The sequence below is a fragment of the Desmodus rotundus genome, chromosome 10 (genome assembly GCF_022682495.2).
Source record: "Desmodus rotundus isolate HL8 chromosome 10, HLdesRot8A.1, whole genome shotgun sequence".
NCBI classification, from domain to species: Eukaryota; Metazoa; Chordata; class Mammalia; order Chiroptera; family Phyllostomidae; genus Desmodus; species Desmodus rotundus.
In genome coordinates this window covers 83,342,000-83,361,029 of record NC_071396.1, presented here as the reverse complement: position 1 = coordinate 83,361,029, position 19,030 = coordinate 83,342,000, and the positions used below count along the sequence as shown (strand labels likewise).

At 41.1% G+C, this 19,030-nt stretch overlaps 1 protein-coding gene across 1 annotated transcript in view; it reads right to left on the bottom strand.

Annotated features, from left to right (window-relative positions):
• Window positions 1-9,859: 9,859 nt before the first annotated feature.
• MEP1B (meprin A subunit beta) overlaps window positions 9,860-19,030 on the bottom strand; it is a 30,997-nt gene continuing 21,826 nt past the window's right edge. The window contains exons 11-15 of the mRNA XM_053913089.2: window positions 17,031-17,474; window positions 15,261-15,440; window positions 13,593-13,749; window positions 12,745-12,949; window positions 9,860-10,402 (exon numbers count right to left, since the gene is read on the bottom strand). Of these exons, the coding sequence (XP_053769064.1) occupies window positions 10,388-10,402; window positions 12,745-12,949; window positions 13,593-13,749; window positions 15,261-15,440; window positions 17,031-17,474 (1,001 nt within the window). The 3' untranslated portion in view covers window positions 9,860-10,387. The remainder of the gene's footprint in view (window positions 10,403-12,744; window positions 12,950-13,592; window positions 13,750-15,260; window positions 15,441-17,030; window positions 17,475-19,030) is intronic.

Below are 19,030 nucleotides of genomic sequence, written 5' to 3'. Positions count from 1 at the left end.
TGTCTTGTTTTGTTGTTGTTCAAGTAGAAAAGAGGATAATCAATGAGTCTAGTTCTATGGTCAACTGGTGAAAGAACGGAATCTGGCTTTTAGCATAACTGCTTGAAAAACACAACCTTATCTTTTGTTTGTTATTCCAGTATCAGTTGGCACATAATAGAGTGGGACCCAATTCACAGTGATTTCCCAGCAGCCATGTTTCCACCCCTTCCTTGGCCACAAGGGTGCGCACTTGAGCCATCCTGGGCCAATCACAACCCCTTACCCCTGGCCACAGGCGTTGGCACAGAACCTAAGGTCGTGGCAATCAAACTCCTTCTCCACAACACTTCCAAATGGAGCTGGAGGCAGAAAGCACCACATCCCGTCTGTGGCAGAGCTGCTAGAACCTGAGTCTGATGCCACCAGCGCCACATCCCCTGCCACAGAAGGGAATAAAGCCAACACACACAGAGAGGTGGGAATGGGAGAAGCGAGGACTAGAGGAAGTCCTGGTGGCTGTGTGTTTCTGATTCCTGTCATTCCTGGGCCTGCTTGATGGGCAGCCTTCCCAAGGTCCAAATTTCAAGTCAATAAAATCCTCATTTGCTTAAACAAACTTGTTCACTCCTTCACTTACAACCCAGGGAGTCCTGAATGATGCAGCCAAAGGTCAACTTCCCACTCAGCTGTTTCCAGAGTTTATCTTTCTCACTGCTCTGATATCCCACTGAGACGCCTATGACTAGCTGGCAGTGACTATACTATCTTTAGGGACAACAATGATTTCTTCCTCATTTCACAGAGATTCTGCCACGTAGCAGTGGTCAAATGCATGGACTCCTGAGTCAGAAGGTCCTGGTCAAATCTTAGCTTGGGCGTTTACTAGCCGGGAGATAAGCACAGTGGTGACAGCTGCAGAAAGTGGTCTGTTTAAATGGGTCCTAGTGAATGGGGAATCCTTTCTGTGGGCTACCTGTAGGCTGTCCTTGGTCAGTGAGCACTGATAGCATGGTCCCCAGAAAACATTCTCGTTCTGTCACTCACAGCCATCATTTTGTAGCTTTTCCTTCCTCCCCTGTTCCTTCTTACACTGGCATTATGAATGACCCAAGAAGCCATTACCAAGAGAAAGCCTGACACACAGGCAGCGGCAGCCCAAAGAAGACAGAACTGGAGGGAAATTAAGAGCAGAAAATAGATACGTTTCTTAGGATGATTAGAGTTTCCAGGGAGAGAAATGTATTCAGATCTTTTCTAACATTCACGACCATTTCACAGTGGCTTTCAGAGGAGGCTATGAAAATTAACTCATGAAATGATGTTGAACTGTGGAGGCCAAGAACTCCCTGTGAGCAGGGGCCTCTATGGCTCAGGGTGACAGAGGAGCAGGAGTTTGTTGCACACCGCTGACAGGAAGGCTGTCTTGTCAGCTAACACGCTCTGGGCACCGTCCTGACAGTTCCATGTGTTCATTACACGTGACGGTATTCCACGGTGCCATCTAAAAGGAGGTGGTTCGTAATCCCAGCTCACTTGGAGCGTACCAAATCACTGACATGAAGGTTTAGGATGACTGAGTCATTTCCCAGAAAGGGGACACCTTTGACTTAAAGCTGTCCACCCAGAAAAAAATTTAGTCTTCAGAACCTGGGGGTGATTTTTGTTTTGTTATACAATTAGCAGAAAACGAGGACAAAAATTAAATGTTTTTTTGTGACCATTACAGTAAGAACACAAGGAAACCCAAAAAGGTCATGTGATATTTGAGAATACTTAGAAAAGGAAATTTTTTTAAAAAACATAGTTAACAACACATTAGCTAAAGGATACACACTTGAGGTAGTTACATGAAAGCTCTACAAATGAGAGTCTTGTAAAAAAAAAATTCTCACAGTGATTGCAGCGAATGCAGTGATTAAACAACATGCCGTTCCTAAGCCTCTGAGAGGTCTGTGTGTGCTGTGTACATTGATTTTGGAATTGCATTTGCCATCAGCTCTGGGACAGAAGGACTTACTGAATTTCTGAATCCGGAACCCAGTTTTTAAGTCTTAGGGAGGTCAAGAGCAGTTAAAAGCAGAAACAAGTCAAGGCCTTAGGTCTGAGGCCAAGCCCTTGGATTAGCAGATCAGTTAAGTTCCTTGGTAAAGCAAACTGCTCAGTTCAAGGAAGTTCTTTGTAGTATCAGTCAAATTGTGAGGCAGATATTCACCTCATGTTCCCATACTAATGATTCTGCTCGTCATTTTGATGTGCTGCGGGGGGAGGAAGGCTGCATACACACCAACCAATTCTTGTACACCAGCTGGGTGTCCTAGAGTTCAACTCAATGCTGGAGACAGCATCAGATCCCACAGGTTAAGGATTCAGTCCTACATACTGCCCGCCACTTCAGACACCAGACACAAGCCCAGTCTGTCACCTATGTTTCTGACCTACTGGCTATAGATCAGAGGTTCCAATGATGGCTGCACCCCCATGCCCTCCTTGGGTTTAATTTGCTGGAGCAGCTCATGAAACTCAGAGAAACACTTTACTTACTAGTTCACTGGTTTACTATAAAAGGATATAGCTCTAGAACAGCCTGATGAAGAGATGCATAGGGCAGGGAATGGGGAAAGGGTATGGAGCTTCCATGCTCTCTCCACACAAGCCACTTCCCCCAAATCTCCACGTGTTCGCCAACTCAGGTTTCTGTCCTTTTGGGTTTGTATGGCAGCTTCATTACCCCAGTGTGCTTGATTAAATTGTCCACCATTGGTTATTGATTCAACCTCCCATCTTTCCCATCCCCAGAAATCAGAGGGTGACAGTTCCAACCCTCTAATCTTGGTTGGTTTCCCTGGCAACCAGCCCCTATCCATTGGTGCTTTCCAAAAATCATTCCATTGGCAAAGCACAAGACACCTTTAATGTTGTCACCACTTAGGAAATTCCAAGGGTTTAAGGACTCTGTGGCAAGAACAGGAAGAACAAATATATATTTCTTACTATAGATCACAACATCACACATGCTTACCAGTACAGTTTTGGTTTTTTTCTGTTGGCTCTGGGTAGAGATTTGATTTGGTTTGGCTCTGCTTGGTCATTTATCACCTGAAAGACTTTATGGAAGTTCTGTATAGGATGTACCGCTGCCCCCTCCTGAGGAGGCGCGCCATGCCTGTGACACCACATGCACAGGGCAGACTCGGACAGGCACAGGCTGAGGGCCAAACTGACCCAATTCTCGCCTGCCAAATAAGGGTAATATTACCTATCACAAAGCACTTGTTGAGAATTACATATGCAAAACACCTCACATAGAGTCTGAAGCGAGTACAATGCCCCTCCAAAAAAATGTTAGTTTCCTTCTTCAGACCAATGTGAAGTTTAGTTCCCTTTTTCCTGGTCTTGCTGATCTCCAAGGTCCCAAAAGCTTATGCACTGCCCCTTCCATGGCCTACCTCCACCCGTTGGTTTGAAGTGAGTGTTTAAATGGACAGCGATCAATGACATCTTTGCAGAGCAGCTTTTTCCCGGCCATCTGAGAGCTCTGCACAAAATTTCCCGTGATCAGTCAGTCACTCTAATGACATCAGGCCTCTACACCAGTTGTAAAGGCCGAGAGTTAATGTTATAGAAGGCTCCTAGTGTAATGTTTTTAGCAATCGGACTTGATTTCAATGGTGGAATTTGGTTTTATGGTAAAATTCTAGATGCCAGAGTATTACTGTTTGTCCTTCCTGTAGTCCATGTTCTTATTTAAATACGATTGGTGATAACAGAAGACAATGTGAATAGAACCCTATTCTTTCCAGGCCCTAAGCAGTGATGTGCATAGAAATACAGGAATCTTAAAGTCATCTTGAGCCTTAAGATTAAATAATGTTCAATCTTTCCCTGATATTTAAAGAAGCAGGTTAATTTGTCAATATTCCTTGGTACTAACAGGCCCAAAAGAGTGAATGAAAGAATCCATGTGTTTCTAGGAGTATTTAACTACTAGGACATGATTTGTGCAGGGGGAAATTTTAGAACATGCAATACCTGACTGTTTTGTCAGGGGTGCAGGCCTCTTCTCCTTTAGTCTGTCATATAAAAGATAACAACACCCGACACAACAATAGCCATTCGGTATGAATGAATCAAAATTACACCAGTTTTTTTTGTCATATCAGCAAAAAATATAACATACTTTTGGTGTGCTACAGAATCCTAGTAATTTGTTTATGTGCCATTAGATGAAAAAGGTTGAAAATCGCTGAAATAAGGTATGATTAAATTTTATGAAGAATGCCAAATTTTTTATTTGAAATAGCACAACATTAAATGTCAATAAAGTCTGTATTGCAAAATTTAAAATAATATGAAACATCTCAACTTTAAAATTCCTCAAGAATCTCATAATTTTAAAGCCAGCGGCCCATGTAAGTTGAAAACTGAGATTATTTTTTAGCCACACGGCAGTGCCACCTCAGCTGGTTTCCAGAAATATACATTGTCCCCTGCCAGCCAAAGTCGGTGGGAGCACGTGGCATTGCAAACTTACAGTCAGAGACCTCACATGTACATAGGACCTGACAACCGTGCAGCTCTGGCGGACATGGCACCACGAGTGATGACTCTGTCCCGTCGTTTTACAGGCTGACACGTTCCACTGCTGGGCCCCATTCTCCACCCTGAAATAGTGCTGATAATTCTTGAACTCCACCCACTAAGGGAGCAGCTAGTAAATTATTGCCTCTGGATACCCGCCTTAAATAATCACAGGGAATAGGGACCATGGAAAAAGTAACCAAAGGGCAGTATCCCATGTGAGTCATGGTGGTACCGGGTCAGGGCAGATGGAGAGGGTTCCGCTTCTCCCCCCCACTTTAAAGATAACTGGGGGTGGGATGGGAGTTCCTCCATCACTGAAAAGGAGGGAACTTTTTGTAAACTGTTATATATGCTCCAATTATACCCTCAGGAAGAAACTATGAAACCAAAATTCATACACTGTGAAAAAGCTTAACGTCTGAAACTAACAGGTAACTACAATATGAACCCAATATGGCTACACAATATTAATGAATGGCATTTTGCTAAAGTATATGCATACCTGCTCATTCCCTTATCCATATAATATACTCATATACTACATATGAATAGTATCATTATATTCAACATATAAGAAATTTGGTCCTAGAATAAAACTATGAAATTCTGAAATATGTATCTCCACCTCACTGTAGGAATTCCTGATTATGGAGTAGTAGCAGCTTGCCCATAGCTCGATGGTGTAAATCACCCAAGAACCGCCCTGTCAGCGACCAATAGGTTTGCAACAACACAAATGATCGACATCATGCGTAGAAAACAAGATCAGCCTTTGAAGGGCTGTGTGGTCTGAACCAGGATTTTTACTGTAAACAGCCATGAACAAGTTTTGTGAGGAAAGGCTCATATGCAATTGCTTTTGCTAATTAGACCATTATAAAAAGCTACTTTTAACTGTTCTTTCTACCAGTTCACTGAAAATAATCCATCATCATGCACGATTTTTCCTCCTGCTTCCTTAGCCTCCCTTTATATTTCCTCATCTAACAATAGCAGCTCTTAAATACATAATGCTTATAATGTGCCAGACATCATTCTAAGCACTTTACATAAACTATGCAATTTAATTCCTGCAACAGCATTATTGCAATATGCAATAGCAGCATATGAGCTGCTATTTTTACTCAGTATAGAGATGAGGAAATTAAGGTGGAGAGAGATGGAGTAACTTGTCCCAGGCCACAGAACTAGTGTGTGGTGGGATTCAAAACCCAAGTAGTCAGGATCCAGAGCATACACTCTTAACTCCCAATTTGTGGGCAAGACTTTTCTTCTGCTGCTAAAATGATTTCCTACCACTTTCTTTTATTAGGGTGGCCACACTCCCAGGTGCACCTGGGACAGGGAAACCCTGTTGTCCAGCACTCTTTTCACCCTCAAAATTGTCCCTGTCTAGGTAGTAAACAATATGACACTTGTAATGTTACCTACTTTTCATAGCTACCATCTCTGGAGTGCCCACTATCTACCAAACAACTTACACTTACTATCTTCTTAAACTTTGTAAGAATTCCATGGTGTAGGAATTGTCCCATCTTATAGCTCAGGAAATTGAAGCTCAGAGGTGTTAGAAAACCTGCTCCAAATTCTATGATTAGTATTTACTGAGGCAAAATTCAGACCCAGGTCTATCTAATGCAGAAGTTCACAGCTTTAACCATTACCCCACCTTTGTCTCTTATGAACGGGAAGCAGCCAAGAAAAATCACCTGAAATGTCACTAAGCAGGTAAAGGAAAGTGTGCCATATTAGACTGCCTGCATGAAGTTCAATGAGGACAGCTGTTCTCAAAGGGTGGTCCAGAGACCCTGACAACCTCTAAGGTCCTTTCATGGGGGAGAGGGGTCATTGAGATAAAAAATGGGTCTTTGTATGGCTCTTATAGTGGTTGCTCTAGGTACTGTATTTTATAATTACAAATTTATGAATTATAACATCATATATTATTTACAATTTATATATAATTGTATATAATGTAACATAATGAAGTAAGGATCATCTTTTCAATAAGTAGTTGACATCAAAAATCCAATCTCTTTAAAAATTGTTAAAAATTGGGCTTCATTAAAATTAAAAACATTTGCTCTGCAAAATACCCTTTTAAGGGAATGAAAAGACAATCTACAGAATGGAAAAATATGTTTCCAAACCACACGTTCAACAAAAGGATAGATCTAGAATATATTTTTTAAAACTCTCAAAACACAATGGTATAAGGGCAAAAAACCCTTTTAGAGTATGAGCGAAAACAAAGCGATAGTCCACTGAAGAGGATATACAGGTGGCAAATAACTACATGAAAAGACTCCAATGTCATTCATTATCAGGCAACTGTAAATTAAAATCACAATGACATACCATTGGATACTGATTAGAATGGCTAGAATAAACAATAGTGCAAAGGCCCTGACTGGAGTGGCTCAGTTGGTTGGGTGTCATCCCGCAACGCAAGAGGTCACAAGTTCATTCCCGGTCAGGGCATATGCCTGGGTTGTGGGTTTGGTCCCCCATCAGGGTGCATTTGAGAGGCAACCAACTGATGTTTTTCTCTCACATCAATGTTTCTCTCCAGCTCTCTTTCTCTCTCCCTTCCCCTTTCTCTAAAAATAAATAAATAAAATCTTTTAAAAGAAGAATGAAAAGAAGCCAATCTGAAAAGGCTACATGCTGTGTGAGTCCAACTGAATGACATTCTGGAAAAGGCGAAACATGAATACAGTAAAAAGATCAGTGGTTGTCAGGGGCTGGGGGCAGAAAGGGATGAATGAACGGAGCAGAGGACTTTTAGGGCAGTGAAACTATTCTGTACGACACTATTTTGGTGGATACACACATCATTACACACTTGTCAAAACCAATAGAACGTACAACACCGACAGTGAATCTGAAGGTAAACAGACTATGGACTTCGGGCAATAATGATAACGGGTCAGTGTGGGTTCGTCAACTGTAAAACACCCAACCACTCTGGAAGGGATGCTGGTAGTGGGAGAGGTGACGCGTAGACATGCAAAAGCTAAGTTCTGCTCAGTTTTAATGTGAATCGAAAACTACTCTGAAAAATAGTCTATTAAAAAACAGGGACAACTGCAAAAGCTGGTGAGGATGCAGAGAAACAGGATCACCTCTGAGGTGGGACTATACAATGATGCAGCCACTCTGCAAAGCAGTTGTCTGTTTCTTTAAAAAAAAAAAAAAAGAAAAGAAAAATGTTTACTGCAACCACCCTGACCCAGCAATGCATTTCTGCACTTGCATCTCAGAGAAATGAAGACAAGTCTATACAAAAACCTATACGCGGATGTTTATAGCGTCTTTATTTATAATAGCTCAAAACTAGAAAAAAACGAAATGCCCTGCAACAAGTGATTATTGTTGTTAGTGATTAAACAAACCGTGGTGTATCCATACTGTGAAATATTATTCAGCGATTAAAAAGAACAAAATATTGTACACACAACGACCTGGATAAATCTACATAGAATATACTAAGGTGAGAAACAAAAGCAACCCCCAAGGGTTCTATACTGTATGCTTCCATTAATATAATATTTTTAAATGACGAAACTATAGAAATAGAGAACAGATTAGTGGTTGCCAGGAGACAAACAGGAGGTGGGAACAGGAGGGAAATGGATGTGGCTATCTGAAGGCAACTTGATGGATTTTTGTGGTAATGACAATGTTCTGTATCAGTGCAATATCCTGGCTGTGACATTGTGCAACAGTTCTGCAAGATGTTACAGTCGAGGGAAACTAAATAAAGGGCACCTGGGATCTCTGTGTTATTTCTGACACTTGCGTATGAATCTATAGTGGTCTCAAAATAAAATTTGAATTAAAAAAAGTGATGAAGTGAGCTTGTCATTACAAGGAAAACAGTACTTTGGCTGATGAGAAGATTCATGCTTGCAGGCAAAAATTAGAATTTTGAAAAGTTTGTGCCACTGTGAGTGTCAACATCCCAGGACCTAAAGACTTCTTATGGAATCAGTGGTGATATTAACTAATATTGTTACTAAATTAAGAAATGTGCCAAAGTTTTAAGAGCTTCAAAATTGAGTGAATCAGTATTTTCTAAACAATTAATGCATGATATTACTGAACCATTAGTAGCTGAAAGATCCGTTCCAAATATGATAGACCAGTGAATTTACTGGATGGAATAGAATGGTTCACCAATATGGTTTCAGATTCCAAATGCAACTAACCTTTTAGAAATTACCATTTGTCAACTTTGACCCAAGTATTGAAAAACAGTGTCCACAATTGATGCTGTCACCAGCAAGCAGTGTCCGTGACATTGTGGCTGAGACAAGACAAATTCACATGGACTACCAAGTCCTCTGGAAGAAAAGGGATGGAACGTCCACTCTCTCAAGGGGAGAGCACCCTAACCCTTGCCTTGACAGGCTTTTATTGGCTTAATTTGCATAGGAATACAGGGCATATATGGAAAGCTCATCAATCATTGTCAGGCAGTAATAATCAAATAGATAGCATTCAAAGAACTCTGAGGGCGTATTCTGAGTCAGGGTCAGTTAGCTAAAGGACCATAAAACTTTGGGGAAACAAACTCATTTCATGCTTGGACCCTTATCATTTAAATTGAGGGTATTAGCAAAGCAGATTTCACAGGACTTTATGCATTCTTTCTTAGGCCTGATTGCCCGGGAAACCTGCCCTTTCCAGCACAGGGCCGCACCCACCTCCGGCATGTTTCAGGCTTAAGTGGGGCAGGGGTAGTAAGGCAGCCAAGAGATTAGGAGACTTCTTGCTGAGAGAATGAGGACTCAGGCCGTGTCAAAGCCGAGGGGTGAGGGTCCATCACCTCCTTTCTCCATAGCCCCCCAAGTCCTTCCCTGAGGGCCCCCTCGTGACTGTGCCTTTCTTAGGTCATCCCTCCCTTGAGGAATCTTACCTATCATTGGCTAACCGGTTATACACTGGGGACTAGGCAGGGTGAAGTAAAGTGGGCAGAGGTGGTGCTCTTGCCAGGGAGATAAGCTTTGTCTCCTCAGTGGCTTAGGGTCTCGAGGACTCTCACCCAACCTTAGGCATGAGGGGTTAAGTCTCTGAAACCAGGCAGGGTGGTTCCCAACACACAAGCACCTGAAAAACTATTCAAATATGCCTCCCTTTTTCAGCTACATGTCTGTAATAATGAGTTTTTCATCTAAATAATATATCACAACAGACTGAATTGAATGTTGACACATATATGAGAACTCACCTATTTTTTTTATCAAGCCAGATGTTAGAAACTTGCAAAAAAAATTAAAACAATGCCTCTCTTTTTGCTAAATTTTCTTTATTTTGGAAAATGTAATTATTTTTATTAAACACATGATATATGCTACCACATTTGGGCTTATTATCTTTTAATGATTAATACAGACACAGTTTTAAATTTTTCTGGTTTGAATTCCTAATAAAATAAGTACTGATAAATGTCATGCTCATAAGCAAAAGTCCTTTGAGTTTCTAGGCAATCACTTGTGAGGCCCCTACCATTGGCTCCCAAATAAAGGATCAGTCATTCGGAAAGCTACTCTTTCTATAGACAGTATTATTCTGGAGGAACCTGAATTGCTTCCCCACCTCTATTGTTATTTTTTTGCTTCCTCTCTTTAAAAACAAAAACACAAATGATGTTTCACTAATTAGACATTTACTAAAATAAAGACTTACTGTAGTATATCTAGCTATTCACAGAGATGATCCATTTATAGAAGAATGAGGTGATTGTAACATATTTTCAGTGAAATCCATGACAAAGAATCCTCTTGAATTGCATTTGATGGCCGTATTGTTGAGTTCATTTTCAAAATGCATGTTGCTAAAAGGGGAAAGAAAAATTGATGGCTTAATTTCCAAATTTAAAAATTGCCACTTAAATAAATCACAATGAAATGGTCTAATTTCTAAATGAAACACCATCAGCACCATCAGCAGTGTCCGGCGTCTCTCCCAGCAGGCCAGCAGCCCCAGCCCTTGTCTCCAGGAAAATACCCTGACCGCTCATGCTAGATGCTAACCATTAGGGTGAGTACACACTTTAGCCTCAGAAAGAAGGTCATTCTGATTTAAAGATCTAAACTAGATGTAGAGGCCCTGGCTGGTGTGGCTCAGTGGATTGAGCACTGGCCTGCAAACCAAAAGGTTCGATTCCCAGTCAGGGCACATGCCTGGGTTGCGGGCCAGGTCCCTAGTTGGGGGAATGCAACATGTGAGAAGCAATTGATCGATGTATTCACAATGATGTTTCTCCCTCTCCCTTTTCCTACTTCTAAAAGTAAATAAATAAAATCTTTAAACTAGATCTGGAGGTTCTGTTATTAGTGAATTAACTGTAGACATGTCTACACTAAGGAGAATGTAAATTGATTCCTTACTCTGGGGAATGTGTTTGAATGACCCAGAGACAAAGCAATTCTGTTGCACTATTGTGGTGGGTATGTGTACCCATGTGTGTGTGTTTCCACTTAACAGCCCTCCCGTGTCCCTGAAACCCTGACAGTTTCCTCCTTTATTGACTTAATGTCCTTCCTTCTCTTTGTTTTATCATCCTCTTTAATTCCTTCTAATTTTTACTTAAGTCCGCTGCTAAAATAGCACTAATATTTGCCAGTTTCTGGAGGAATATCCAGCAATTCCATTCACCCAGTTACCTGATCCTTGCCTTCCTAACCACTCTTCCATCTTCCCCTCTCCAACCCCCAAATTCATAGTTCTGGGCCCGGGGAACATGCCTGCAGGTTGGTCTACTGAGTCCTGTATTGATGGATCTGTTCCTTTTATTTTGAGTCACAAAATAAGCTGAAAATAGCTGTTTAAAATAGTTGTTTAAAGCAGCCTGTACACATTTTAAGTACTTTTCTAACAAGCTTGTGAAGTAATTGATGCATTGCCTCCTGATTAGCTTTAAATGCCTTCCTAATATTGATAAAATATGATACTAGTGTATAACAATAAAACTATTTGCTTTCTTTTCATTGTCCATCTTTTGACTGACTTCACAGACAAATATAGTATCTTGATACCAGGTTATCCACTCTAAAAAGTCATAACCTTAATAATTGTAGGTTTTGAATACTCATTTTCTTAAGAAAATATATTCTCACTTTAGTTAATGGTAATGTTTTATATTTTCAGAAGTATTCTAATTGGGCATGTTTTTCTTTAGTTCTAGTGATTTTCAGAGACTCTATTTTGAATGAAATATAACTGGAAAAGTTTTAAAGCTTCACTTTTAAGGGATGTTCAGATTTTATGCCATTTTCCTTGGGCTGTTTTGTAAGGACACGAATCTGCACGCTCTGTGCTCTCTGTTGTTGGCACACACAGTGAATGCCAGGGCCCATTGCTTAGTCCTGCCCTTTAAAGCGAAGGCTCTCATGCAAGACATGCGCTCCCCCCAATATGCACTCGCACAATAGTCTACTCTTCTTGGGGGAAGCCCCAATCCAATGGCTACTGATGTGGTGGGTACCACCCACCCCGCCTCCATTCGGGACACATCTAAGGGGCCATCCCAGCTCCCAAGACTAAGGAAAGGCTGAGTCCTCAGCTGTTACTGCTCAGCCCAGCTTCCCTCTCTCTGGTACTTCCCAAGGGCACTGCCCAATAAACCTGCATGCCCATACCTATCTCTGAGTCTGCTTCCCAGGAACCCCATCTGAGAGAAGGCATTTTTAAGAGTCTATCGCCATTTTAGAGACCGCCTGAGGCACGACTTTAAACCTTGGCTTGGAAATCTTGCCATGTATTTAGTTATTGTATATGAAGCCAGAATTAGTTGGAACCTTCTTTCATAGAAAAGCCCCAAATATGCCAGCACCTTCTTTCTATAAGCCTGAGTTCAACCATCACTCAAAGACTTAAAAAAAAAAAAAGTACAGGTCACCTCTCCCCTTTACCAGGAAGGTTGGAACTCACGGGCAAAATCAGTTTTGCCTCTCAGAAGGAATACAATTCTAAGAAGATAATAAACTCCCCCCCTCAAAAGCATCCATGGCTTACAATTTAAAAACCATTGATTTTATAGTGAAGGTAACAAAAACTCATAGTCTCAAAACAGTTGGCCCCAGAATTTTTTTAAGCATATTTAAAAAGTCTTAATTCTTCTTCATGCGATTTCATCAATCGGTTTTGAATAACCAGATATCAGATTCAACTTACATTTTCCAGAGTAGTATCCGCTGTTTTCGAAGTTGTCTGTTTACGATATTTCTTCCGGGTGCAATAGACACTGACGAGCGTGACGATCAGCATCAGCGCAAACACGGCCATGGTGGAAGAAACGGTGATGATGATGGTGTCTTGAGTGGAGCCCCTCCTTTCACACCTCTCTCCCAAGTACCACCAGTCTTCCCCTGACGGACACCTGCACATTCAGAACACGGCTCAGTTATGCGCCGATATTTAAACCTGAACACATTCACCATTCAAGGTGTGGGTCAGCGTTGTGTGCATCCATAACTGAACATTTCACCCACTCTGGACCAGAGGGGGATGGGTAGTCCAGCACCAGGAGGCCAGGCAGCGTCAATGGACAGGAAAGATGCAAAGACTCCTCATCTGGTGCTCAAAACAGCAGCTCCCCGGGGGGGGAAAGAAAGGTAGCCTAGGTAATGGAGAAAATTTAGTTCTCAAGGTCCTCGTCCCTCCACCTCCCAGCTATACACCTTGGCCAAGCTCTTCTCAGAACTTAAGTATCTCCCTCTACGAAATGGGGACTGTTAACACTTAACCACACCAAACTATTGTGAGGACTTCAGATATGTAACACATGAGGACTCTTTAGGCAATTAGAAATATAAGGTGCTATTTTTTCATAAACAATTTTATTGTTCATGTGGCTCTCTAAAGTCCCAAATGAGGAGAAAATATAAACACCCTATGAATAGTTTTGAGATGAGAATTGCCTAATTTCACTCATATGAAATATCAGTATTTAATCCTACACTGTGGGAATGATAACTTTTCAAACAAAAGAACGGGGAGGTCGCATCCGCGTGACCCCTTACCTGCACTCAGCTTTGCCACCTCGCACAGCGCAGATGCCGTCGTTCTCACAGTGGAAGTTTGCACAAGGGTCGGTGACGTCTGTGACGGCGGTGGCGGTAAAGGTGACGTTGGAGGTCGGGACTGGCTGCGTTTGTGTAGAGTTAAGGTGGGAAATGTCTAAGAGCATCAGGGGAAGAGCATGGATGGAAATCAGTTTTTGCTTTAACTAGGATTTGATCTTTAAATTTCAAAACAGATACTCGTAGACAGTGAAATAATCCATGGCTGGGTTGAAACCCAGATGCAGAGGAAAGCTGGGCCAGCCTGTGGGGCTACCACTGAACTCTAAGGGGCCCAAGACTTCATCGCTGCTAACCTGAAAACAGAAGGCCTTTCAAAGCGAGAGGCAACAAGCATGTGTTTGGGATCGAAAGGATAGCAATTGGGGAAGCATCCATTCAGGCAGAAGCCCAAATAAGGTTCTAGTTAGGAGACCAAAGCCAGGGGTATTTAGGAGAACAGGAACGGGAAAAATTCTACCAATAAATGGAAGGCTTTCGTATGGTGCGGATAACATAACCTAGTGGTGTTTATTATAAAGAAAGTTTTTAATTCTCAGTCTGATAGTCATAATGTCTGCTTTCTTGTTATCTTTGCAAATCGTTCTTTGGACACAAGGTTGCTTTAGGCCCAGCCCAGAGGTTCTTTTGCCCTGTTTTAACATTCCCAAGGTTTGAGACAGAAGACACAGAAGGCATTTTCTCGGGCTTGGCAGCTCCAGCTCCATTTTAAAGTGGCCCCATTTGTTATTTTGTATACACTACCAACTCCAAAGGTTCAGCCTAGGAAACCAAAGAGCAGGTCACAAGGCAGCTGCGGGGCTTGCCCAAAGTCACTGGTCTCTTGCTTTGTGGAGCAGTGGCTGGATATTTGGTAAAACACACCAGGTCTCCTGACAGCCAGGGTTCTGTTCTTTGCGGTGTTTTCTGTTGCTTCTTATTGAAATACGGTCAACATGACTGATGAACAGGGGGCTTTTGTCAAGGGAGAAAACCTTTCATGCAGCCCCTTCTTCCTCCACAAAAGTTTTCCTAAGTGATTTTTTTCTAACTGACAATGAAATCAAAATTTCATGAGTTTTAATTGCACCACTTTTCATTACAAACAATATTCCGATGTACTGAGATGCAAGTGGATCTTTAATAGTAAGTGAGTTAAAATCCTACCACATACATCACAGAAACCACCAGTATTCCTGAAAAATGTATTTTTTGGCTGCCATAGCTAAGAAAGGGGTGTGTGCGTGTATGTGTTTGAAAAAGACAATCCATTTTAAGGTTAACTTCATGTGTTTGTGTGATATTTTTATTTCTGGAATCCTAGACTATCATTCTAGGGTATGATGACTATACTTTAACTTATTTCTAAAAAGTTTTCCAGCCTAAAGTTTTTCACTATTACTCCGTGTAGTGGTAATTAAATTCTTTATCCTGGAACCCTCACTGTTTCAATTTAAATTATTTTCATATTGTTAATGATTCATACAAAAAAAGATTCCACTCAGGCCCATTTCCTCCCACATCTCTATTTAATATACCTAAAAATGGAACCCGGAAAAACACAGTAAGTAATCAATGGCTACCACAAGAACAAAAATAATTTATATAAAACTATTTTTATTGACATACCTTCCACAGTCAGTAGGATATAAACATCATTTCCTTTTATAAAATCTCTGCTTTTCAGCCTCTCGTGGGTTATAAAGGTACTGGTTCCGGAACCCCTACCCCTTCTAAACTGAGTTCCATTAGGGAAAGAAGCCACTTCTCCCACTTTGGAAGGTCTGTCCCAAAAATAGTCTCCATTATCTGAAAAAGCAATTTATATTAATGGGTTATGTTGAGCAGCATCATAGCTTTTGGTGGTAGGAAAGAACAGGCAATATGAAACACAATTAGATGAAGCTCAAAATAATTAAATGATGCTGATGCCCTGGGATGTAGTCCCTGACCAGTGCCCGGAGCGTGCTCATTTGCACTGTCCTGAAGGAAATGAGTTTGTCTGGCAGAGAGGCCCACATTCTGGAATATGGGAGGAGGGGTACCAAAGTTGCCCAGGTCGGGTATCACATCTATACTGACGGACCAGTATGGAAACCCCCCTGCCCATGAGAACCGTTCCTTAGTGATCTTCTGAGTTACAGACAGGACTTTTAACTGAGTTAAATGAATATGTTACTGAGAGAGCTTTTAATATTAACATGGAACAATTTCTCTTGTTAACTGAATTATTCACCTCACAGAGCAAAGTCCTTCAGGAGTAGAAAACAGAGAAGCACTCCTTCTGGAAAAGGTGATGACCCCCCGGCCATCTTCATTATAAGTCAGGAGGAAAAAAATTTTTTTAAGGAAAGAAATTCTGAATATCTAGTCCCAACAACCCTTTTGTTGAATATTATTTTTTACCTCTCAAATTAGGGGTTTTTTCTATGTCACTTGGGTCCATTATTTTCATATACAAAATTCAGATTTGGCAATTATATTCACCTTGCCACAATTCTATTGGTCCTTTTGTTGGGTTCCCAGACAGCAAAGGATTATTAAAATTAGAAATGTGATCATTGCTTTCTAGGTTCTGCTCCTTTTTTAAGAAAGGACAATGAGGAATGATGTCACCATTAACAAATCCTCTAGAGTTCTTTAATAAAAAGTTATAACTTACTCCCAACCCTTCCCAACACTCCAGAGAATCTGCTCATCTTCCTTCTGATCAAAACCCATCCCCCATTACAAGAGGTGACTTGGTTCTGGCGATCCCAGTGGCAAAATCAGAGTGGCACAGATTAGGAGAGGTCAACAGCTGAGAACCTCTCCATACCAGGCCTTCCCACAACTTCCACCCTTGACCTGCAGTGGTTCTTACAACAGATCTGTGTGGCTGTTATTATTACAGCCCCAGTTTCATTGCCGAGACACTGGGGCTCCAGGAGATTATTTGCCCAAGGTCTATTTGCTTAGCTGATGAAAAGCAAACCTTGGATTTTAATCCAGGCATGTCAGACTCTACAACCAATAGTCCTGCCAGCTTTGGATCTAACTAATAACCAAGACTTTAACTTTATTGTAAGTCTGATGGATCAAAGAAAAAAATTTTCAGGTTTAAAAAAATAAAAGTACAAAAAATAAAAAATAAAGCCTCCATGCTTAGCACAGCATGGGAATTCAGGTATGGTCATCAGTTCCCAATACTACAGTCAATACCTCCCTATGTGTTGGCTTTCCTGCTGACGTTCTTGATGGTCCACAGCTGCCGAAACCCTTCTGCTAAGTAGCTTCTGTGCCTAAGATCTGGGCTCAAAATTCCCTAGGCACCTGATTGTGCAGTCTCTCATTCCCAAATCATCCGCCCCTCCAGGAGCAATGACCATGCATTAGCAATAATGAAAATGAGTCACGAACCGGTGGTCATAAATGGGTCTGTAGTTATACTCCGCTGGTTGGACATTTGTTGTCGGATGTCAGGATTTTGATCCAGCAGCGTCATCGTGGCTTGTTGCCAAGGACACGGCCACTGTAATTGATCATCGTTGGCTCCAGAGATCAAGTGGAAATATATTCCTGCATCAGTGGGATGGCTTAGATTCAAGTAAATCTGAAAGGCATAGCCTTTAGGAGAATAAAATGGAGGACTATATAGAGCTCCATCTGGACTGCCAATGAACTGTGTGAAATTCCTTATACGCCAGATATGATGAGGGCACCGAGTTTCTGAAAGATTGATGTCATCGATCGATAGGCCACCCGATGATGCACCAGCGCCTTTGACCCCTTCAAACACCACTCTGAATTTGTTGGTTACTTTCAGTGTTACGTAGTAAAGTTCCCAGCTCCCAATGGGTATATCTGCAAAACAGACATTATTATTTCACAGAAGACAAAGGACAGTGATTCATATGCAAATCAACATTAGAGTTCTAACCTTCATGGACAAATGTTTATCCCAGAGCTACTGATTCCTACAGGTCTGAGTTATGGCTTTCTCACTCCTCCAGTCCAGCTCCATTTACTTTAAGGTATTTCTGTGGGGTCAGATTCCTCTCTACAATATTTGGATGTTTATCTAGCTGTTTCTCAGATAGGTCATTCTTTCCCAGAGATAGGTGAGCCAACTACAGCATCTAACTCATGAGTACTCCATGTCCTACTTAGGGGTTACCTTTCATTCCATTTTAGTTCTGTGTTAACTAAATGGTCAAGCAAGCCCAATACACTACAGATGTACCCATGATTCCTGTGATACTCAACCAAAGCCTCCTTTAATATATTTATACTCTGATTAGAACACTTCCTTCACATGCAAAATTTTCAATCAACTTTTTGGCAGTATTAAACAAGAATCCACCAAACCCTAGAAAGCCTACATCCTACAATTTACTCCTTAGATCATTCCCAGTTGACTCTACATCATAAATATTTATCTAATATTTAGTACCACCTCCTTTCTCCCCAACCTGCATTTCCCTCTCCACATCTTCCCCCACCCCTAGTTAGCGGCATAGCTATTCCATCCTATCTTATTTTCCTGTATCACATACCCAAATAAAAAATAGTACATTTAATTCTTTTCAGAAGCCCTGAGTAGAGAACAGCTCAATTTATGTGAAACTCATAATTAACACAATGACTTAAAATTTAATTATATTGGCACTTAATGTAAAACACAATTGCCTGAAAATAACTTAGAAGTATCCAAATTACAGAAAATGCCCTTGTCCGTGGATGGATCCTAGACTGAACAGAAATCTTTCCTGAGAGCTCCCACTGTAGTATTATCAGTACTGTCAGTTTAAATTCTGGGCTCCTAAGCAAGTTTCTTAAGTACCTTTTGCACTGTTGTCTATCAATGATACACCAGGTATGATGAGGGCACTGCGTTATTGTCTATCAATGATAACACCACAGATTGCTAATAGAAAGGAATATCTATACAAAATATATCTTATATATACAGTGTATATTGTTTCATATATAGTATAATTACACATAAGTTATGTATGTATGGTATGTATTGTGTGTGTGTATATATATGTATGTGTATATATAAAATGAGATTTAAAAACCTCACTGTTGGTATTTTCAAGGGAAAATATTGTTTTCAGAGTGTTTCTCATGGTTAAACAGTGGTGGGGGGAGGGAAATGGAATGACATATAGCATACTGTGGATAGGTTCTATAAATAGGTTTCACTCAAGTCATTCAAACCAAGAGGTCAACATATGGAGCAGACAGTAACATAGTTGCCAGCCCACAGCACCTCCTCCTCAGAGAAGCTTCTTAACCATCCGCTTTAACAGGTGATGGACATGACCCACCTCTCTGACCATGATTGCAACCAAGGGTGGGCACCCAGTCGCATTCCTCTCTCTCCCCTCAGGAATTGCTCCAGAAGTTCCATTTAA